This window comes from Lycium barbarum, chromosome 8 (assembly GCF_019175385.1).
Source record: "Lycium barbarum isolate Lr01 chromosome 8, ASM1917538v2, whole genome shotgun sequence".
In the NCBI taxonomy this organism is placed as follows: domain Eukaryota; kingdom Viridiplantae; phylum Streptophyta; class Magnoliopsida; order Solanales; family Solanaceae; genus Lycium; species Lycium barbarum.
The window spans coordinates 112,263,578-112,288,125 of NC_083344.1; the positions used below are offsets into that span (position 1 = coordinate 112,263,578).

The 24,548-nt window shown below is 33.4% G+C and overlaps 1 protein-coding gene across 1 annotated transcript; it reads right to left on the reverse strand.

The window, feature by feature from the left end:
- Window positions 1-17,891: 17,891 nt before the first annotated feature.
- LOC132608134 (uncharacterized) lies at window positions 17,892-18,810 on the reverse strand. The gene is made up of 3 exons (XM_060322212.1): window positions 18,706-18,810; window positions 18,211-18,340; window positions 17,892-18,163 (listed from the first exon to the last, which is right to left on the reverse strand). The coding sequence occupies exons 1-3, from the start codon at window positions 18,808-18,810 to the stop codon at window positions 17,892-17,894; spliced, it is 507 nt and encodes a 168-aa protein (XP_060178195.1).
- Window positions 18,811-24,548: the final 5,738 nt, after the last annotated feature.

Here is a 24,548-nt window from a genome sequence, read left to right on the forward strand (position 1 = left end):
AATCTTTAAAAGATGGTTGTAATTGCATTTGATCTTTTAGTTGTATAATTTAGATGTAATGTAGCGTGGATGCATGGATTGTAATTGCAAATGTTTTTTATGTTTTGGAATGTAATGATATTTTGTGCCATATTTTTGTTTTTCGCCATAATATTTAGGAATTTCAGTGGATCAAATATGTCCTTATACTATGCGAAACTGCGCAAATCTGCCCTCCAATATTTTTATCGGGTTTTCGTTAAATCAAGGACATGTGTAACCGAAAAAAATAACGTTAAAAGCATATGTGAGACCACCTTTTAACGACGGGCATATCTGTGCAATTTCGTATAGTAGTAGGGCACATCTGGACCTTTTCCGCTTTTTAAATAAGAGTACAGAGGATGTCAAATGTTAGTTAAGGCCAAACTGAATGCAAGTTAACAACTTGTGTAAATACATACTTTTTTATTTTATTTTTTTATTTTTTTACTAATTAATGAAAATCTTGCCTAGTGGTGACCGGAGTATGAATTGTTTTCTATTTTATTTACTCCATTAATTATCAATGAAAAAGGAGTGTTAGACGAAAGTAGTTCTTTACCTTCTTGATATTGTTTCTGTCTTATATAAAGACTAGTCTCAAGAAGCCCGTGCTGAGCCCGGGCCCAAGATCTAGGTAACAAATTACTCTCATAGTCCCAATTTATGTAACAAGATTTGAATTTTCAGAGTCAAACAGTTTAATTTTTTATCGTGAACCTTGGGCATAGAATCTTTAATAAGTTTTTTGGGAATAAAATTTACATTTTTGAAAACTATGTAAAAAGTACTATAAATCTCAATACTTGACAATTCAAAATATTTAAAAGATATATGAAAAATTAATTATTTTTTTCTCCTTTCAAAAAATACGAAATGATATTTTCTTTCATTTTTCTTAATCTAAGTGGAATATTTTCTAAATTTACGGTATAATAACCATGCTATAGCCTAAGCAAATTAGAATTAGCTAAATTTAAATAATTAAATTATATCTCAGTGCAATGATGTATTTAATAATTTTGTTCCTTCTCGCTAATATTTATTTGAAGGATCCATTTTAAAATTTATTTTCTATTGTATAATTATGTTAGATCATTAAACCTATTAATACATTCAAAATAAATTTTTTACTAAAAATTAGATCAGGAGAATTTAATGGTAATTTTAGAATTACTAAGAAAATATGCTCGACGGAGTACTCTGCCAGTACCAAATGAGTTCTCCAAAATCACCATTTTAAATTATCTTTGTGCATAACTATTTCTATTAGATGACATCAAAACCATCAACAACTTTTCAAACATTTTCAAAGGACTCAAAGTTTATTATATTTACTAAGTTGGATGTGTCAACCTACGTAAAAAAAAAAATGTAGGGACAAAAATAAGACATAGAAATAGTCATGGTACACACTTCATGAATTACCAAAAAGGGTTTAAAATATATTGAGTTATTGGAAATATACTTTGGTATTGAAGCAATAAATAACAATATAAGGGCATATATTTGGAAGATCAAATACTTTTAGTTGGCAAGCTAACCAAATAGTTATAATATAACTAAGTACTACAAAACTCTTTACATTATCACTTATATAAAGTAATATAATATCATAAAATTAACACTTAGTTTATAAACTCCCAGTGCTAATTGGGGATCCATCTTGCTTGAGTTCGCAATTCTGTAAATCTATTAATTAATCATCCTAAATCACATGTTCAGTAGCTAGGTTGTTAAATATTTACTAGTTTTTGAGTCACAACAATAAGCAGCTCACATGCCTTTTTGATATACTAAAATTATACTTTTAATTTGTACAAGATACGTATGAGTATTTTAAATGAAATGATAATAATATTAAATCTCAACTATTATATAAATGAAACTCGAAAAAGATGACCTAAATAAGTTGTATACAGTGACATTTGTATACATACACGTGAACATGTGATTTAAGATTTCAAACTACATTAACTTGCTTCTCTCATTTTTAGCTCGGAGAAAGATTAAGATTGCCAAATAAAAACCCAAATCATCGCAGTGATGATAAATCCTTTGTACTTGTATGTTAGCTGACTACTACTCTCTTCGTTTCAATTTATGTGATATAATTTGACTTGATAAACAACTCATACATATTTGTGTGGCTGTAAATCATTTCATTAAAGGTAAAAAAGAGAAAGTTTAAAGTTAAATTATTTATGAATATAAAATATATTATTCTATTGAGGACAAACTAAAAAGAAAATGTATCACATAAATGGGCAATTTGCACGATTGCCCTTATTCGGGGGATGATTTTTAATTTTTGTCTTTCGCTAAAAACCCCTTGATTCTGGGTTCGAATCCCCGCTCAGTTAAAAATTTTAAACAAATATTGCGAGGTAGAGTTTGGATTTGCAAGGTAAAATTTGGCTACCTTCGGGAGAGTTTTAAACTTTACCTTAAGACAGAGTTTGCCTCAAACTTTACCTGATCAGGCAGAGCGTGACTGCAAACTCTACTTAAGACAGAGTTTTGTCTTCAAGCATAAGGCAAACTATCCCAAAAGACGGAGTTTTGCCTTTAGGTATAAGGCAAAACTCTACCTTAAAGTGGAGGTTTGCATTACGGGAAATTTTTTTTTTTTTACTTAGTTGAAATTTTGTAAAACTTTGCCTTAAGACCTAGCTTTTGCTCGAATAGGCCTAATTTTGCTACGAAACTCTGTCTTGCGAATTTTTTTTCGACTGAACTGGAGTTCGAACTCCAAACCTCATGGTATTAGCCAAAGGACAAAAATTAAATACCACCAATTTGAGGGGCAAAAATTAAAGACCAGTGCCTTTGAAGGGCAATCCACACAAAAAAAAAAAAAAACAAATTGATACGGAGAGTAATATTTTGGGAAACAACGCAAACTACCATCCAAACGAAACTATTTACCCGTACTTGCCCCTTCTAAAGCTAATTACCCTAAACACCCCTTCGGTGCTAAATAATTAGCCGTGACAATTCTGTAGCAAACATTAAATTCTTCCCTTAAGTCATATACTCATATTCAATTTCTTTGTTCCCTTCTCTCCCTACACAATCATTCCTGAATATTTTATTACAATAATTATACCTGCTCCAATTAGCGTGACATCAACAAATACTATTAGTGTTGTTTATCCTTTTGTTTTTGTCTTTACCCCTTTTTTGTCTTTTTATTCTTCTATTAAAATATATATAAGAATATATTAGCTAACTATATTTATACTAATAAAATATATAAAAATTAAATAATTAAACTACAATGAGAAGTAATAAAAATATTAAAATCACTATGTTATCATTTAAAACCTAAATTATAAAAGGAATTTATTTTCGAATGAAATAAAATTTGTATCTAAAATATGATTCTATTTTTTTATACTTTTTGACACGAAAACTTGCTAGACGTGATATAACGATTTAAACATCAAAATTAAGCTTAAATTCTTCTTTTTTTTTTTTTTTGTATTTTTATATAATTTGTTTTGGAAGGAATGAACCTACCCTCTCTGATACTCTGTCAGTGTATAGTATATACCAGGTTGATATCATAGAGAGCTGAGTTCTTTTTTGAAGGAATGAACTGGACCTATATGATACCCTGGCAGTATACGATATATACCAAGTTGATATCATAGAGGACCGGACTCCATTTTAAGGAGTGAAACAATCCTCAATGATACTATTTTAGTATCGATATATACCATACGGGTATCGTAGAAGACTGATGAATGTTTTGTTGAAGGAATGAACTAGTATATAAATATACTGTGTGGGTATCATAGAGAACTGATGAGTGTTTTTTTTCCAAAGAAATAAATCAGTCCTCTATGATACCCTGGCAGTACATGAATATACCGTATGGGTAGCATAGAGGACCAAAGAGCATTTTTTTCCGAAGAAATGAACCAGTCCTTTATGATACCCGCACGGTATATACCCTGACAGTATATGAATATATCGTGTGGGTATCATAGAGGACCGAGGAGTGTTTTTTTCAAAGAAATGAATCAGTCCTCTATGGTACCCTGGCAGTATATGAATATACTGTGTGGGCATCATAGAGGAATGAGGAGTGTTTTTTTCCCGATGAAATGAACCAGTCCTCTGTGATATCATAGCAGTATATGAATATACCGTGTGGGTATCATAAAGGACCGAGGAGTATTTTTTCGAAGAAATGAACCAGTTCTCTTTGATACCCTGGCAGTATATGAATATACCGTGTAGGTATCATAGAGGATAGAGGAGTGTTTTTTTTTTTTTGAAGAAGAAATGAACCAATCCTCTATGATACTTTTTTTTTTTTGAAGAAATGAACCTCTCCTCTATGATACCTTGCAGTATATGAATATACCGTGTGGGCATCATAGAGGATTGTGCAATGTTGGAATGAATTTGCTATCTACGATACCTTGTTCGTATATGATATACCAGGTTGGTAGTATAGAGAACTCAATGTGTTCTTGAAGGAATGGATTGTCAGTCCTGAGCATAGAGAACTCAATGTGTTCTTGAAGGAATGGATTGTCAGTCCTGTATGATACCATATTAGTATATGATATATCATGTGGGTATTACTGAAGAATGAATAGTAATTTTTGAAGGAATGATCCAATGTTCTATGATACCTTATCTGTATATAATATATACCATGTGGGTATTATACAGGACTAAGTGTTTTTTTTTTAAGGAATGAAGTGACAATCCCCTATCTTACCATGTTAGTATATGGTATATACAGCATTGGTATCATAGTTTACTGCAATAGTATACTTCAACTGCTACTGATTTGATATACTTTTTTTTTTAAAATGTTATTTTTTGAGATATAGAAAAAATAAAAAATAAAAATATATCAGTTATCCTTCTTATTGATATAAAAAATAAAAAATAAAGGAGCCAAAAGGAAGAATTAAATTATGAAAAAAAAAAGAACTAAAAAATTTTAAAAAAGAGAAGAAATTAATAAAAATCACCAGAGATAGAAAAGAATAATAAATAAAACTAACAAAAAAGGTGAATGAAATTAGATTATTGAGATAAAAAAATAAAAATAAAAGAAATAGATGAAATTAAAAAGGAACAAGAACTTAAAAAAAATAGAGAAAAAAATAAAAATAAAGGAGCTAGAATTGAATATGGAATCAAATTGTAATGAAAAAAAATAAAAATAGTATGATTTGGGAAAGAAATAAACGAACAAAAAAGGAGAAAAAGAAAAAGATCGAAAAAAAAGAAGTAAAGAAGATAAGAAGTAGAGAAATAAAAACATAAAAAAAAAAAAAAAAAGATAATTACCTACAAAAGCTACAATGTGTAGGAAGGGTAAATAGTTTTAGGGGTATCAAAGTAAAGAAGGCATGGACGGATAATTATTTTGTGTGTAGTGGGTATTGGTGTTCTTTCCCCTAATATTTTGTGGGCAATTCATAGGAATGCCCTTATTTTGGGGTGGTCTTTAATTTTTGCGCTTCGCCTAATACTATGAGGTTTGGGGTTCGATGGCTTAGTAAAAAAACAAAAAAACAAAAAAAAAAAATCGCAAGACAGAGTTTTGTAGCAAAGTCAGGCCTATTTGGGCCAAAGTTAGGCTTGCAGATAGAATTTTGGCTGTTTCAGGCAGAGTTTCAAACTCTACCTTAAGGTAGAGTTTTGAGCAAAACTATGCCTTAAGGCAGAATTTTAAGGGTGATCCCAAATGTTGTAACTTATAGTACAATAATATCTGGATTTTGTAGAAACCGTGAGTTAGAAAGAACATTCTGTGTTCAGAAGCAGATGGTTGAAAAAGGAGTTTTATGTAACACCCTGTACCTTTAACCTAAGCTTTGACCATGATCCTAGACTTAGAAAACCAGATAAAGAATGTGAGAATTGGAATTTCCTCTTCAGTTGTAAGATGGGGGGTTTACGCCCATGAACAGTGGTCGTATTTCAGTATACGACTCGTATTTCAAGTCGTAAATTGGTACCAAAGATTTATGAGCATTCTGGAATTTGGCATTTGGAGGTTACATTGTTAAATATGGACCGTATTTTGAAATACGGCCCGTATTTCAAAACGTATTTGGAATTTGGAAAACTTCCTCGATAAAAGTTGTAAAGATTTGAAAAACCTTTCCAACGGTATATTTTATGGGGGTCAAACGGATATCTGTGCAAAGAGTTATGGCCATTTTACTGAAGAGCCGCAATGCAGTCCGCACAGAATGCGGTGGACCGCATTTCAAAATACGGCCCATCTTTCAAAATATGGCCAATATTTTACTAGGCGTAAAATTTAATTTTCTTGAACAGTATATATTCGTCCATATCAGTCCAAATCATTATTTTTTATTCCTTCAAGACTTAGAACGACCTCCTACCCTCTCTCATCATCAAGAACACCAAGGTAAGCCTACTCTAATTATTCCAAGTCAATTCTAATACATATCCTTATAATCTAAGTAAGAAATCATTGTTCCTGATTTAGGGTTTTCAAGAAAAACCCAAACTCAAGGCTCAAGGTCTAAACCCTAGGGAATTGTTTCAAGTTTGGTGTTTCAAGTTTGGAACTTTACCAAGGTATGTAGAACCTCTATCTACATGTGGGAATCTCTACATTCTTCCCCATGCCTCGTTTCTTTTATTTTTTATTTTCTTATATTCTATGAAGTTTAAATCCTATGGCATTAAATCCAACATATTGGTAGCCCATAGTTATGTAATTATGATCATGAATTGTGTATTTATATTCATTATTGTATTCCTAATCTTCCATTACGGTTATTAGGAACCCAAGCTTAATCCGTGAATCATGAATTCATCCTCATGCTTTCCCATTATGTTTTTATTAAACTTTATGGTTTTGTTAGCAAGACACAAGCATGTTTTCAAGATGTTTGCAAGACTATGACAAGTATCTCATGAAACCATGATCTCACAAGCTATCATGATAATTCACATGTTTTGGGATTGCTTAGTTAACTGAGAAGGCTCAGTAAAGCCTGAAACTACGTAGCCACTGTAGGATAAGGGTTGTCAGCAAGGAGGCAACACCTTCATTATGCAGTTCGGATCCTTACATGCTTATTATTATTTAAATCTCATATCCTTGGCAAGGTGTGAGTGTTCTGCTGGTAGGACGCAAGTACCAGATCATGTTGTCGGTTATACTATAGCACTCCCCATGTTACAAGTAGTTATATATACATGTATTTCCATTGATTTATTGTTTTCAGACTTTACTCACGTTTCATGCTCATGTTCAGGTTATATTCAGTTTCAGTTCATGTCCTACACCTATATTGTGCCATGTTCTTCATTTCAGCAAGTTTTACATACTAGTACTATTCACCATGCACTAACGTCCTTTTTTGCCCGAGAGCCTGAACTTCACGGTGCAGATACCGATTTTCAAGAGCATACACCTGCGCATTAAGCTCACCTTAGTTATCAGCTTACTGGTGAGCCCCACTTCCCTCGGGGTTCAACATGGAGTCTGCACTAGTATTCAGTTTATGGTAGTCCAGGGCCATTTCCCGATTGTTAGTATTCAGACATGTTTTAGAGGTTTCATAGACAGATGTTAGTTCACGGAGTCAGTTGGGCTTTTATGTTTGCAGACTATTACGTTTTCATGCTATGAGATTACTTCAAGACTTTATTTCACAATTACGTTTTCATGATTCATTTAAATTGCATCATATAGATTATGTTGTTTTGATGCCCATGTTGACAAGCAAGCCACGAGGTTCACTCGGACACGGGCAAGCAAGATCCGAGTGCTGTGTTGCGCCCAGGCCATGGTTCGGGACGTGACATTTTACCTGATGGTATTACTTATTCATCGCTAATTCAAGGTCTTCGTGAGCAGCAAAATCTGATTGAAGTTTGTCAACTTTTCCAAGAGATATTGAGAGTAGGCTTGCAACCTGATAAGTTTACATATACTTATTGGTGCATATTGTGCAAATGGTGATATTAAAGGTGCACTTCATCAAGTTTTGCCCAAAACTCTACGTTAATGTAGAGTTTCAACCTCTCCCTTAAGAGGCAAAATTCTGCCTTATGATTTTTTTTTATTTTTATTTTTACCGAACTGGGGTTCGAACTCAGAACCTGGAGGTATTAGGCAAAGGGAAAAAATTAAAGACCACCCCAAAAGAAGAATAATCCGTGCAAAAAAAAATGATATTTTGTGGGCTAGCAACTAGGACTAGTGACGAGAGAACCGAAGGCAATAAGTTCATGATCAAAGTGAAAGTCCAATCCAACCCAAACTATGGGTGTTGGACCGACACTACCCCATGAGAAGATCAAGCAAGTTTTGCTATGGGAAATTGGCATACTTAAAAGGAAAATTTACGGCCAATAACTACCTCTAAGACTTATTTATTAGTAATAGCTACTTTTTTTTTAATTATATTTGGTAGCTTACTTATTTATCAAATTACCATCTATAACTTGTTTTTGTAGCTGCAGTGTATTTTCCTAAAAATAAGGTACCTCTCTTCCACTTACCCACAATCTTTTTTTTTTTTTCCAAATATTTTTCTCTCACCTATCAAATCTAGTTTCTCCCTCACCCCTCTTTCTCTCTCCGTTCCATCTCCTAGTCTTTTAAATTGATTTTCTCTCACCTACCAAATTTATTTTCTCCCTCACCCCTCTTTCTCTCTCTGTTCCATCACCTATCCTAAATCTTATTTTCTCTTACAAATCAGAAGAATCCTACAGTAGTAGCAGCAGGATCTCCAGATAAAAAAGGTGAAACATGTTGTTCATATGAGTGAAATCTCATCTTCATTTCCTAAAGAAGAAATTACTAGTAAGGTTACAAGAAGGGTGAAATCTGTTGTTCATATGAGTGCAAAGGATCGGCTAGAGTGCCTTATGTTGAGCAGAAGATCGGCTTCGGATATGGCGATTTCGAAGACGAATAATGGAGCTGCTGTTCAGCTGAAGATGAAGTTGCCAAGAGATGTAGTGTTGAAGCTGATTGAAGAAAGCAGAGATGAAAGAGAAGTTGCTGAGAAAATTACGGAGTGAAGCCATGGTCGACGACGGAGTGAAAAAAAGAGCTCTAACAACGGTGAAGGACGACGGAGTGAAGCTTTATTAACTAGTCCAATTGAAAGTCTTTATCTCCGGATAACGTCCCTTTTGTAGCAATCTAGGACGACTAGCTTCTTTCCCATGAGAATGCCATTGATGTGAGTTGTGGAGCTTCATGCCCACCAAGTGTTTGATAAAATGTTTCAGTATATTTCAGTGTATTAACAAACAATATATTTAATTTTTAGGATATTTCAATGTATTTCAGCATATTATTTCGCCGTATTTCAATGTATTTATCTTTTGTTTTTGTGTAAATATAGTGAATGTTCCAACTATAGAGCCTATTTTTACTACACTTTGTTTTCATGACTTTTGTATTTCGCTGTATTTCAATGTATTTCTAATTTATGAAACAGTTACTGATATATTTCATTGTATTCCATTGTATATACGCATACTACAACTTTATATTTCTTAAACAATTAACCATATTTCATTATATTTCAGTGTATATTTTTCTGTATTTGGAAGTTTTTAGATCTTTAGTGGTTTTTGAATTCAAAAAGTTTTGATTGTGATAAAAGTTTAGAGAGATTCGTAAGCTTTTATGGAAGAACAACCGTTATGCGTGATTTATGAGAAGTTTTAAATTGAATCCCATAATTCTTTTAAAAAATATTGTTCCATAAATAGGGCCTGATTTTACTCTTCAGTGATTTGTGTGAAATATGGTTGATTTAATTTGACTTACTATTTAAAAAGTAAAAGAATATTATGTTTAAAAAATATAGCCTATTTTTTCTCTCATAATTTTTTTTAAAATATATGTTCCAAAAATAGAGCCTAAATTTACTCTAACGTGTTTTGTATCTCTCTGTATGTCGCTGTATTTCGCTATATTTCACTGTATTTCAAAAATGCGAGATACAACTGAAATGCAGCCAAAAGCAGCTACGAATTGTAAATCTTCAACTTGTAGCTATAACTAGTTAGAAGCTATTAAAAGGTAGCTATTTGTGTAAGTTTTACATAATAAAAACTAATAGCCCAAACAAAATGGCAGGGGAGAGACAAATTTCCCATTTCATTTTTTTGTGCAGATTGGTCTTTAATTTTTGTCCTTCGCCTAATACCATGAGGTTTGTGGTTTGAACCCCGGCTCAGTCAAAATGGCTTTTTGCAAGGTACAGCAAAATTAGGCCTATTGGGGCAAAAGTTAGGTGTTAAGGCAGAGTTTTACAAAATTTCAACTGAGTAAAAAAATAATAGTTTTTGCCTTAATGCAAACTTCTACCTTAAGGTAGAGTATTGCCTTATGCCTAAAGGCAAAACTCTACTTAAGGTAGAGTTTGCCTTATACCTGAAGGCAAAACTTTGCCTCATAAGGTAGAGCTTGCATTCGAACTCTGCCTTAAGGTAAAGTTTAAAACTCTGCCTGAAGGTAGTAAAACTCTGTCTTGTGAATCCAAACTCTACCTTGCGATTTTTTTTAAAAAACATTTTGGCTGAGTGAGGGTTCGAACCCGGAGGCAAGGGCTTTGTAGCGAAGGGTAAAATTTAAAGACAACTAATTTGAGGGGCAAAAATTAAAGACCACCCCCGAATAACGGTAATCGTGCAAATTGTCCTTCCTATTTTAGCAATACTGCGTGATTCACCACCACATATTGGACCGAAACGAAAATATTTTTTTATGAAAAATGCTTTCTTTGAAAAATAAATATTTCTTTTCACTTATAGTTTTGTGATTAGTACGTAAGCAGAAAATATTATCTCAAAAATATTAGTAATAATCTAGGCAAACACTCAATACTAAAATCATTATTTTTCCACTGAAATTTTCTACTTGAAAAATGTTCAGTGACTGTTTCTACAGATATTTTGATTGAATCGGTGAGAAAAGAAAAAATAATAGTGTTTTACATGGAAAAATTAGGAAGTTTCCCAACGTTTCAATGAGAACTTGTTTCCCACCATGTATTTTTTGATGGGAATTAGGTGGGAGAATCATGTTTTATAACAAAAAATTTCCACTCAATGTCGATGGAAAAATCCTTTGTTTCTAATAGTGACTATGGGATTGAGAGGTAAGATGTGGGGGTGGTGGGAATGGGGGCTATGGTGGTTGGGGGTTGGGATAGTGTGTGTCGGAGGGTAGGGAGGAGATAATTAGTGTAGAATGGCCTTTGTGGAACGTGGTTTTTCTAGTTCTTTTACTAAAAAATTTTATTTTTCTTATTTTTAAGGTTCTTGTTTTCCTAGAAAAAATCCTTTCCAGAAATTTTGACTACCAACCATAAAAATATCGAAAAACATTATCCTCAATACCAACCGCACCCTACATTCTTCTAAATTGACAATAACTTCTTCTCATGCAGCATTAATTTTCTCTAGACCTTAAAAAGATTCTCCTTGCGTGTTGTTACATTCAATCTGTTCAATTTACTATAGTTTTCATCAGTCTCATCGTCCAATCAATATATATATATATATAGATAGATAGATAGATATATGGAGTCCGCAACTTAAATGATCTCAAAAGTGAAATTTTGATTCAAAATAATCCAAAAAAAAAAAAAAAAAAACTTTTGCGCATAAAAATAGTACGCAAAAGGAGTTAACTTATTGCACACTAATCTTGAGCGCAATATATAGGGTTCTACTCTTTTCTTCAAAAAGTACCCCACCCAACAACTCTTAAACTTCATCTCTCTCTAGCATTTAGTATAATTAACAATTCACAAATTGGATAGAATCTCCATAAAGACTCTTTCTTGTGCTTTCAATCCAAAATCCCCTTTTTCTTTTTTCCCTCTCTACATATCCCCACTACTCTCTTCTCCTTAAATCTTGCCTATTTGTACTCCAAAATCATAATTTTTTCTCTCACGTGAAAGTATGGAGCTTGGACTAAGCTTAGGAGATAATACCAACACTACTACTACTACAACTTCTTCAAAATCATTTTTCTTGTATTAATTAACATAAAATGCACATAAGATTATTTTAATATTATATTTTTTGATATTATTTTCTTAATGATAATTAGTTATTTTAGTCTTTATTATCGTTTATTAATAATTCATGCGACGTCCTAAATTAATTATGAAAAAAATCTCGACATATTCTAAATAAAGTAATGTCTTGACTAAATAATAAAACACTTAAATCAAAATCTTATAAAATAAAACACTTAAATCTAAGGATAACAAGTTTCCAAACTTCAGGCCACTTTACAACCCCTAAAATGAAGATCAAAATATTTAGGTATACTTGATGTATTGAGCCTATATTATTGTTCGCAGAAAAAGATATCAGGTTCTATATAAATTATTGATATTCCGCAGTTTTGAGACATGACTAATCTTTGGTTAACGTATGGAAAAAACGTGAATTTCAAAACTTTAAAATTATACAAAGTGTGGGGAAAATAAAACTAACCCCTATTGCGCATAAAATTAGTGCTTCTAAAATTCATGGGATATATACTCCTTGTGTTCACTTTTACTTGTTCACTTTTGACTATGCACACCTCTTAAGAAATAATAAATGAAGTGCATAATTTACCAATGTACCCATATTAATTGATGCATTTTTTTATTGGATTTGAAAAATGATTTGAAGTGAGTATTTAATACTATGCGTAAAATAGGAAAAAAGAAATTGTCTTATCTTGATATGCTAAACGTGACAAGTACTCCCTCCGTTCACTTTTACTTGTCACGTTTTGACTTGTCACGCTATTTAAGAAATAATGATTAAGATAGGTATTTTACCACAATATCCCTATTAAATGGTATATAATTATATTGGAGTTGGGAAAATGATTTGAAATGAGTAATAAATGCTAAGGGTAAAACAAGAATTTTTTTTTTTGTCTTACCTTGATATGTGAAAATTGACAAGTAAAAATAAAAATCTACAAAGAAAATAGTAGACAAGTAAAAGTGAACGAAAGAAGTAAAAGTGAAAATATATTTTTGGAATAGTTCACAAGTAAAAGTGATAGGAGGGAGTAATTAAAATACTACTTTTGCCTTTTCCACTTTTTGTGTTTTTACACTTTTGTCGTATGTCAAATATATGATAATATCTAGTCAAAACTAGATACTAGAAGTTAGTGCGCACAATTAATGTGCCAATCAAATGGTATCCCTTAGTCCAAGCTCCATACTTTCACGTGAGAGGAAAAAATATGATTTTTGGAGTACAAATAGGCAAGATTTAAGGAGAAGAGAGTAGTGGGGATATGTAGAGAGGGAAAAAAGAAAAAAAAGGGAATTTTGGAAGCACAAGAAAGAGTCTTTATAGAGATTCTATCCAATTTGTGAATTGTTAATTATATTAAATGCTAGAGAGAGATGAAGTTTAAGAGTTGTTGAGTGGGATCCTTTTTGAACAAAAGAGTAGACCCTACGCGCACAAAATGAGTGTGAAATAGAAGTTAACTTCATTTTGTGTGCAAAAGATACTTTTGTAACTTTTTTTTTTGAATTATTTTTTGATCAAAATTTTATTTTTGGAATCTTTTAAGTTGCGAATTCTAAATATATGTCCATGCATACAAAACCATGATACTATTAAAATCTTCACAAAGGAAATGTAAAACGTATTAATAAATCGTAGTTGTTGATCTACTGATCACGTATCTTCTCTTAATCGATAATTTGTTTAATAGATTTTTCAATGAGACGCGTTATGGCCATGGGCCATTAATTGATTATTATTGAATTATCATACCTTATAAGGAAGAGTTTAGGTTATATATACAGTGAATATAAAAAGATGTTTACACTATCAGGTTGTCCAAACAATATCTGCATGTAAGCTTTCCTACAAAATGAAATTTGTAATCTTGAAAGAAGGAAAATTACTTGCTATAACAAGGTAAAAATGATTTGGTAGTATAATTTTTTTTTACACTAACGATGTGTGTGTATATATATATATATATAACTTAAAATATTCTGCCTCTATTCTTTAAAGAACTAATGAAGGCCTTTAGCATCAGTGTTAACCAATGGCTACCCTTGTTACAACTAATTTATTTGCATGTTGTTAATGTTGACAGTATATAATATTCGTAAGGTTTCTTTTGTTGATATAGTCCACTGAGTTGTTCTTGTTTCTTTACCCACTTTGTTCTTGCAAGCTAATACGTTTTCTTGTTTTAGACATAATTTGACTTTTTCCAAAATTTGGAGTTGGTAGTTTCTTATAAATATTACTAATTCCGGATCAAAAAAAAGTGTCCACTTAATCTTTTTTTCTTGGGTCAAAAAAAGTGTCCACTTATTAAATTAAGAAATAATTAATCTTATCTTTTCAGATTTTCTCTTATTAAGTGTTATGTGATCAAATCTCAATGCCTATTTAATTAGGGGTAATTTAGTCAATTTACAATTTTTTTTTGGAGCAAGTAATTTCTTAAGAGGTATGCAAATGATTAAGTGGACTCTTTTTTTGATTCGGAGAGAGTATTAATGTGAAGCTACTTAATTACTCCCTCATATAATATGTCTAAATAACCATTCCTAGTGAAGTGGTGTAGATCTTTTAGTATATATATCCTGGAGAAAATGATTATTGGTCGTGATTTTTCTTTTAGTACTAGAGGCCGGAGCCCGTGGACACGGGCTCAACTGCACGTAACGCTCCATTTTAAATATTATTTTAGTGCTATGTAGCTTTTATTTACTTGCAATTTTATATTTTTCTAAATGAGCATAATATTAACGATATATTTTCATCGAGAAAACAAAGAAAAAATCAAATACTCCATATTATGTGATTCTTTTTTTTTTTTTAAGTTTTCTTTTTTTCTATACAAAAAATAGTAAATTTAACATTTTCAGAATCAATAATTTCAATTATGTAACAGTAAAATCGTACAATTTGAACAATGAAGGAGATTAGTTATACTGTGTATCGGCTTAATGAACATGACAACCTTTCCAATTATATGAAGAGCTTTTAGAATTAAAATTATTAAGTTAAACATATTAATTTCATGCACTAAATTCCAAGGGAAATAAATCAATTATCATATAAACTATATGATGCACAAAATTAATCCCAAAGAAGTTTTATAACTGAAGTGAAAATGAAATACGGACAAAGGCTAACACTTGAATACTCTAATTACGCAATATAGGAGAAAGTTTTTTGCACAAGTACTTGTTAGGCACACAACCATAAGAAGAAATGAATTGATACGCAAATCAAGAGATGGGGTCCACCGGTTTGCAAGAAAATACAAACAAGTGCAGGGAAAAGTACATGGGGCCCACGCTGTACAAAAGCGGGTATATTTATAATCTTTAAATTTTGCCTTTCGGCTAAAACTCATGAGTTCCAGGTTCGAACTTTCACTCAATTAAAAATTTTAAAAAAATTCGCAAGAAAGAATTTAAATTTTACTATGCCCCCACCAACAGAATTTTAGTTATGTTTAACCAAAAGTCTGCCGATGAGGGCAGACTTTGCCTTGAGGCATATATATATATATATATATATTACTTTTCAAGGTAAACTTTTAGTTATGCCTTAACTAAAAGTGTGCCCCTTAAGACATAATTAAAAGTATGCCCCATAAGGCGAAACTTTTCCTTAAACAATAACTAAAGTTATGTCAGACCCGAAATAACTAAAGTTATGTTGTCCGCCTTATAAGGCAAAATTAACACCTTAAGGAAAAGTTCCGTCTTAGGGCATACTTTTAGTTATGCCTTAACTAAAAGTATGCCCCATAAAGCGGAACTTTTCCTTAAGGCATAACTAAAAGTTTGCCTTATAAGACAAAGTCTATATCTTAAGGAAACGTTATGCCTTATGGGACATACTTTTAGTTATGCCTTAACTAAAAGTCTGCTCCATAAGGCATAACTAGGAAAAGACTTTTAGTTATGCCTTAACTAAAAGTCTGCCCCATAAGGCATAACTAGGAAAAAACTTTTAGTTAAGGCTTAACTAAAAGTCTGCCCATAAGTATGCCGGACCCGGCATACACTTGTTAAGGAATAACTAAAGTTATGCCGGACCCGGCATACTTATGCCAATTCTGCCCATAAGGCATGAGTATGCCGGATCCGACATAACTTTGGTTATTCCTTAATAAGTGTATGCCGGGTCCGGCATACACGCGACCCAAATTTTATCTTGTGATTTTTTTTTTAATTTATGCTTAAGCGGGGATTCGAACCTAGAACTTCATAATTTCTGTGTGAAGCTCGGGATTGTAACGCGAAGAGCAAAAATTAAAGACCAGTAATATGGGGGCAAAATTTAAAGACCACCCCAAAAGAAGGGCAACCTGCGCAAAAAAATGTACAAAAGCTAAGTAAAGTTTTTTGGCTGACAGATGTAATAAATCGAACATAGAGTGGTTTTTTGTCCAAGAGTGCAAAAGTACATCTATAAAGCAATCTGTTACAGTATCAGTAAAGAACCACAAATTGCAGAATTTCTATAATGCCCTTGAGAGCTAGAAGCAGACATGTTATTGAACACTAGTTTGCTTCTAGACTCTTATTAATAGCACTAGATGATGAAAGTCCGGGCTAGAACAGGCCCAACACAAAAAATAATATTATATTTTTCTTTTTAGTTTATTTTAAAAGGAATGATATATTTTTATGTTTAGAAATTATTTAACTTGAAACTTTTCCTTTTACTTTTAATGAAATGATTTAAATCTACACAAATATCTATGACTTATTTTAGATCACAAGTTTTGAAGATCTTTCCTTTTTTTTTTTAAACTTCATATCTAGTCAAACTATATCACATAAATTAGGACAGAGAGAGTACCTTTTAGTAATATAATTATGGAATTTTTATTATAGAAAATATTATAATTCAATTAATTGAAAATATCAATAAATTATTTTACCTAGTCCGCTTCTCCCATATATGACTTTCCTGGTTTGTTCCTCCAATTGACAGATTTGAAATATACCTTCTCCTACCGAGTTTCATGCCATCATCTCTTTCTACTCAACAACACTGAAAAACGCTTTTATGTGTTAGCATCTGTTATGGTCTTAAATTTTTAAGTATAAACTAACTTCATCATTTTAAGAAAATATGTGTATACATTTCTTGACCGTTTATATTTCGTCTTCTTGATATTATTCTTCCACTACTAAAAAAACAACGTTTAGTGACGGACGTATTCCGTCGCTAATCAGCATATATCTGTTGCTAAACATGTGTTGCGACGGATTAGCGACGGAATGTCGTCTGTTGCGATTTTGCGCGTTGTAACCTATTAGCGACGGAAAAATGAAATCCGTAGCAAACTTAGCGACAGAGTAGCGACGTATGAGATCCGTTCCACATTATAGCAACAGATTATTTTGTTGCTATTGTTATGAATTTCGTGACTAATTTCATATTTCATTTCGTCGTTTTAGTAAATTAGCGATGAAAACCATTGTTGCTAATCCGTCGCAAAATATTTGAATTAATTGTGCCTGCATTTAGCGACAATCTGCAGCCTACTGTTTTCCCTCTAGCAACGACCAAAATTCGTCACAAATATGTCACAAATATTTTTCTTCCGATTTTTTTTTTAAATACACCTGTTGAAACATACTAAATACAAAATAATAAATACCCTTAAAAATAACTGACATTCACATAAAATAATATTTATAAAAAAGATTCAAAATAGATAGCGGAATCCTAATCGTTAAGTCCAAAACACCGACAACTCCAAGCTATCAACTACCAAAAGAACCCACACATCCATCAAGTATTGTTAGTGCATAATTTTGTTCTTTCCAACGAAAAGCAGATAACATAAAAAACTAATGCATGGGTGAAGGACTACGATCATTATCAGAAACTAAAGGATCAACATCGTCAACGTTAGCAATAGTAGGAGGAGGCACTATGGGTGTCACAACTGATGGTTTGTCGATAGGAGTATTTGGATGATGTGATGGTGAAAAAATCACTCCGCGTGCCTTCTCAATAAATAAAGGAAGCAAGCGATCAGTCAGTGTAGGAATCAATCGCATCACTAACTCCTCCATATTTTCTGTCGGTGTTGATTGAGAAGTTGAAGGTGCTGCTGATGCTGAAGATTAAAGCCAAAATTGACGCAAAGATTCGACCCATAATAACTTTGTGCTTGAGATCCAAGACCGTATATTCTTCTCTTCCTTGTTCCCCCAGCAGCTTCGTAATATGCTTCACATTGATCAATATCAGACTGAGACTGTGATTTTTCCCGTAATACTTCTTGATATCTTTCCTGTAATAAGTAGTGAAATTAAAACATCAAGAATACTAATCATTCAATTTTTACCAAATAAAAAGAGAAATGAATTCCAAAGATAAGGGAGCAGATATTTATCCATTTTTCGTTGGAATTGAAGTCTCACGATGACCAACGAAAAAAAGTTTCATACAACTTGGATATAAATGATCATATACACTGTCTCATAGTCAAGTGACAGAACATGAAAACAAAGACAATTAGAGTTCCTAAACAACAAATGTAGTATCATGTTCAAAATAAGAAAAATATTTAAAGTAAGCACCTGAGTATCAACATGAGGTATTTAAAGTAAGCACCTGAGTATCAACATGAGGCAGCTCTTTCCAACAACCTTAGACTAGTAGTTTTTGACCTTTGAACTTGCTCAAGTATAACAATTTTATCTCCAGCCCAACATCAACTATTCTGTACTGTATTGCAGTTTCAGTATTTTTGCACTGCATTTTTTGCACAGTTTTTTCAACATTTCTACACAATTTTTCAGCATTTCTGCACAGTTTTTAGCATTTCTGCACTGCGTTTCAGCATTTCTGTACAATTTTTCAGCATTTCTGCACAGTTTTTCAGCATTTCTGCACTACGTTTCAGCATTTCTGCACTCCGTTTCAGCATTTCTGCACCATTTTCTAAACTGCGCTTCAGTATTTTTTTAGTGTTGTGCTCCATTAATATGAAAGTATCCATATAATAAAAGATACACAAAGACTAACCATAATGATGCTAAAGAAAATCACCTCCAATGCATAAATATGACTGCAATTTGTGGATACCATTTATGCGGATGACTGATGTGGGAAAAGCATAAATTAGACTTCTCTCTGCAAGTGGGAAAAGCATAATATATTAACTCCAATATGGTGAGTGGAACTGCAATGATGATCCAGTTGAGGAATTCTAAAAGACCTGGTAATTAAAAGATCATGTTTCTCACTTGGGTAGGTTCATCCCATGGCTTATAATCCAATAATCCTATTTGTTTATGAAGCACCAGTCCTCAAATCCTACAGTCGTTCCCAAATCCCATCATTACCCTCTCGCCTTATCCCAACCTGGCTTAAATCTTAGTACCTTATAATATTAAAATACTATTGATATAATAGTATTACCAATTAAATATTAATGAGAACAAAAGCACAATTAAACAACTGAACACAAAACAAAGGTATAAGATAATATGTATGTTGTCACTTAAAAAAATAATATATATATGCTATTCCCTTGTAGAGAGAAGTCTAATTTATGCTTTTCCCACATCAGCAAAGTCGTTAAGAAATTACAAATACCAAAAGAAGCTTCAGTTTCCATATTCCAAGGGAGCAAATAATACTCCACACCACCTGTCCAAAATGCAGGTTCTTTTGTATATCATCTTCTGTGTTTTAACAAAATGCAGTCATTTCAGTGCAAGAACAACACCAAACTTACTCAAGTTTCAGCCAACATAACACACCAGCAGAATGATCAGAAAGGCTCAGCAGCTATCAAAACAACAACCTTGTCTAGTGTAGTATCTGTTTAAACACAGAAGCCACAACAAACTGATGATCAGCAACATATTCAAAATGAACCAGATTATCCTAGGAAAACAGCAACCACAAACAACATCTATGTATAGCCTTGGGATGGGGTTACAAATGCCAGAATCAGTCATGCCTCAAGATGCAGTAGCATCAACAGTTCATCAAATAGCAACTCAAAAAATACCATATGCTTGCCTCAAGTTAAAAATCTAACCTTTTCAGACATAAAGAAAGCGGTGATATCTTATCACTTTTCAGTTATGAAATCCACCTTAGCATCGCGAACTTAAGAAAAATACCGACAAACAGAAAAATAACTCAAACCATAATAATAGCCAAGAGGAAAAGAAAAAGAGAAGAGTGTTAGGGGAGAAAGAGCAGAGAGGTCTGGCTAGGTGAGTGCAGTGTTTGTGCGAACCTGCGAGGAGGGTAAGAGCAGTCAGTCAACACTCAACATAGGTCAACAAGAGAGCAAAAATCAGAGCCTGAATAGAAGCAGTGACAAGCCAATGATTAGTAAAAGAAGCTTTTTAGGCTCAGTATGTTGTATTGCCAAGCAAGGTGTCACGCCCCGAACCATGGCCTGGACGTAACACGGCACTCGGTGCCTGACTACATGTGACCGAGCGAACCACATGACTTGCTAAATCATCATGATGCATAACATAAGCGGAATATAACGTGACTGCATGATGAGCCTTTGTAAAACGTAATAATTCATAATACTTAATAAAGTACTTGTTTAAAATATGAGTGAGCCAAAATGGCTATACGACTCCAAATGTCTGACATAACATAACTGACTGGTCTAGTCTATGAAACCTCTATCATGAGTCTGACTGGAAAACATAATTACTGGGACAAGGCCCCCAGCATACCTTTACATGCAAAACTAAATAGAGAAATACAATGTTTAAACCCCGAATGAGATGGGGCTCACCGATAAGCTGGTACGAGTAAATCCTAATGATCAGAAGCGTCGTCCTGTAACTCCGTACCTGCATCATGAAATACAGGCCCCCGGGCAATAAAAGGGGACGTCAGCACATTGAATGTACTGGTATGTAAAGCAACCGGAAGAAACAACAGGGGACATGGAATAACATGATAAGAACTGAAACTGAAAACTTGGACATGAACATGAGCATGAGCATGAGTACATACGTATACATAACATGAGTAAAACATGATAAGTAGGGAGAGCATTTCATAAACCGACATATCATATCATATCATATCACCACGTGGGTACGTGGAGTCTGGTACCTCGCCGGACCAGCAGAGCCCCTATACCTTGCCAGGGTATAAGGTAGTAATTTACCACGTGGGTACGTGGAGTCTGGTACCTCGCCGGACCAGAAGAGCCCTCATACCTTGCCTGAGGTAGTAAGGTACCTGATGGATCCATTCAGTGTAAAGTTAAGGTATCGTCTTATCTGGGCGGAGCGATCCTTGTCCTACGGTGGCTCCGTAGTTTCAGGCTATCTGAGCCTTCTCGGTAATTTGTGCAACTCCCAAAAACATGAACATAATATATTTGGCTAAGAAGCCCATGACTTTCGTGAATTTACTTGTACTTGTCTTGAAATCATGATTTCATGAAATGACTTGTAAACATGGTTTCATGAAATAGCTTGTAAACATGGTTTCATGAAATAATCTTGTAAACATGTTCTTGATTCATGAGTAATACAATAGTTCATAATCATATATTTGTAGTTGACTTGAAAACATGTTTATAACTTGCAAAATAACTCATGCAGTTTCATATGAACATAATGAGAACACATGAGGAAGAATTCATGATTCATGGATTAAGCTAGGATTCCTAATGTCCGTAATGGAAGGTTAGGAATACAATAACGAACATCTATACGGGAATTCATGTACATACATACATAATTACGGGCTACCAATATGTTGGATTTAATGCCCTAGGATTTGAACTTCATAGATTTTATAAACGGATCATGGGGAAAACGTAGAGGTTCCCACATGTGGATGGAAGTTCTACATACCTTAACCTCCCGCTTTTGAGCGTATCTCAATGTCTTTCAATCCCTTCAACTTCAATCTATAGCAATACAAGTCATAGGGATTCTATATTAGCAACCATATCCATGTTTTGTTCATCTAAGCATTTTATCAAACACTTAATAGGCATGAAGCTTTATAACCCTCATTAATGGTGTTTTCTTCACCAAATCCCCATCCTTTTACCTCTAGCTAATTCTACAATCCCATTAGATGTAATTAACATCATTTTTCATCAACCATATGGATACAACAATCCCAAGTCAACAATCCAACAATTCTAGCATAATTCATATAATCATCTTCAACAAACCCAATTATTATTCTCCCAAGAATTCATCAATTCACAACTACAAGTGAATAGGGAGTAGAAATATTACCTTTTGGGTAGTCACCACGAAATCAACACCCCCAAGTCCGATCTTTAGCTTAAAATGACGACCACAACTTGTACTACAAATTATCCTTCACGAACTTTGGGATTTGGGGCCTTAAAATTAGTTGATTTTCTCCTTCTTCTCTCTAGATTCCCTTCTCTCTCACTTCCTCTCTCTAAAATCTGAATTTTGGAGAAAAAGTGGGCTGCTAGGGTTTTATTTCCTATATATACCAAGGGGAAAATGGGTTGACCCAACTTGAAAACGGGTCGGGACTGTTCTGTCTCAAAACGTCCATATCTCCCTATCCCGACGTCGCCTGTGAACCCACAACCTATGGTTGGAAAGGTATTTCAATTATCTACAACTTTCATTCTTTGCGTTTTCCCAAATTCTCAACTTACGATGGGGTTATGGCCTCCCGAAGTCAGGTGACCCGAAACTCAACTGCGGACCAAAACACGCCCATGTTACGGTCCCGTAACACAAGGGACGGACCGTAACGTGGCGTCGTACCTTGTCGAAAATTTCCAGAAAGTTTCTGGAAATTCTCCCTGTGTTACGGTACACTGTTACGGTCCGTAACACAAGGTACGGCCCGTAACACAAGGGACGGACCGTATCCTGGGACCGTATCGTGAACGAAATTTCCAGTGAGGTTCTAGAAATTTCGTCTGTGTTACGGCTCACTGTTACGGCCCGTAACACGAGTTACTGTCCGTAACGTCACCGTAACGCAGACGACTTTTCCAGCGAACAGGCTTCACTCAAATGGGCATAACTCTTTGCACAGATGTCCGTTTAATCCTCATAATATACCGTTGGAAAGCTATTCAATAGGGCTACAACTTTCATCAAGGAGGTTCTTCCAGATTCGCAATGGATCAAGGAGTTATCGCTGCCCGAAATAAGCCTATCAACCATTTTTGCAAACGCTCAAACCTACAGTGTTTTCACTAGATTTCTAATGATATGAGCTTAAACTTAGTTCCAAGATGCGGGGTGTTACACAAGGGGACAGAGACATCGTCATACCTGCGAACTCTGGTTGCACCGATGGTGTCGGCCAACCGGGTTGCCTTGTCAAGAGCGAGTAGATTTTTTTTCTCATCAGGCTTATATTATAAGAAATTATCATCATTGCAAGAAAAGTGGTCTCAAACATACCATCGCCTTAAGCAACAGGAAGGATCAGAAAAAAATGTCCTCATATGCCACCATTGGAACGAGGCCAAACCTTCACTACAACAAATTTGATTATTAGGGATGACTTATTTTGTCACTAAAGATTCATATTTCGTCACCAAAATTCTTCCGTGACGAAAAAAATTTCGTCAACCATTCGTCCCTAAAGGCGGGTCGCTAAATGTATACAGAGACAACTTAGTGCGTCGTCTCTAAATGAAGTTGCATTAACTACGAAATTTCATTTTGTCTCCAAAGGCATACTATTTATGACGAACTTGTTCGTCAAAAAAAAAATAAAAATAATTGTGGTTGATAGTGTGTTTTTGTCACTAAAAAGGCAATTAATGCCGACGAAACAACATTGTCACTAACTTTTATTTTAATTAGTGACAATCATGATTGTCTTTAAAGTCATATGTAATTTGTAGTGGAAAATTTGTAATTTTGTCACTAAAAGCTATCTTTTATATACAAAAAATATTTCGTCATTAAATGTACAAATTGGTGACAAAAAAAATCTTGTAGTTGAAATTAATCATGTCGTCGCTAAAAATATTGCTTTCACCGACAAAATAAAATTGTCACTATAAATTGTGATTGTTAGTGATGATTTCAGGATAAATTATTGTCACCAAAGATAATCATTTACTACGAACTAATTTGTTGGTAAAGAAAACATGATTCTCCTAAAAATGGTACTAATTTATTCATTATGTCAAAATTAATCCCTTAAGGATTAACAAAAAATAGAATCCATTCTATAAAGTTATTAAGTCAACTGAGCAAATATATATTTTATTCTTTAATATACAAAATCAGGATAACATAATAAAACGTGCAAGGTACTAAAAAAAAATCATTAAGAATGACTAAAATTGTATTGAGATAATATCTCATTACAAATTCCTTACATTTAAAAAATAATAATGAAATTAAATCTATTCAACATGAAAGTGTAATTGCAATACATGAATATTGATAAATTAAAAGACAAAATATGTTGCTTCCTCATATGCTCATGTAGCTTCACTCATCTAGAATTTTTACTCTTGAATTAGTTTC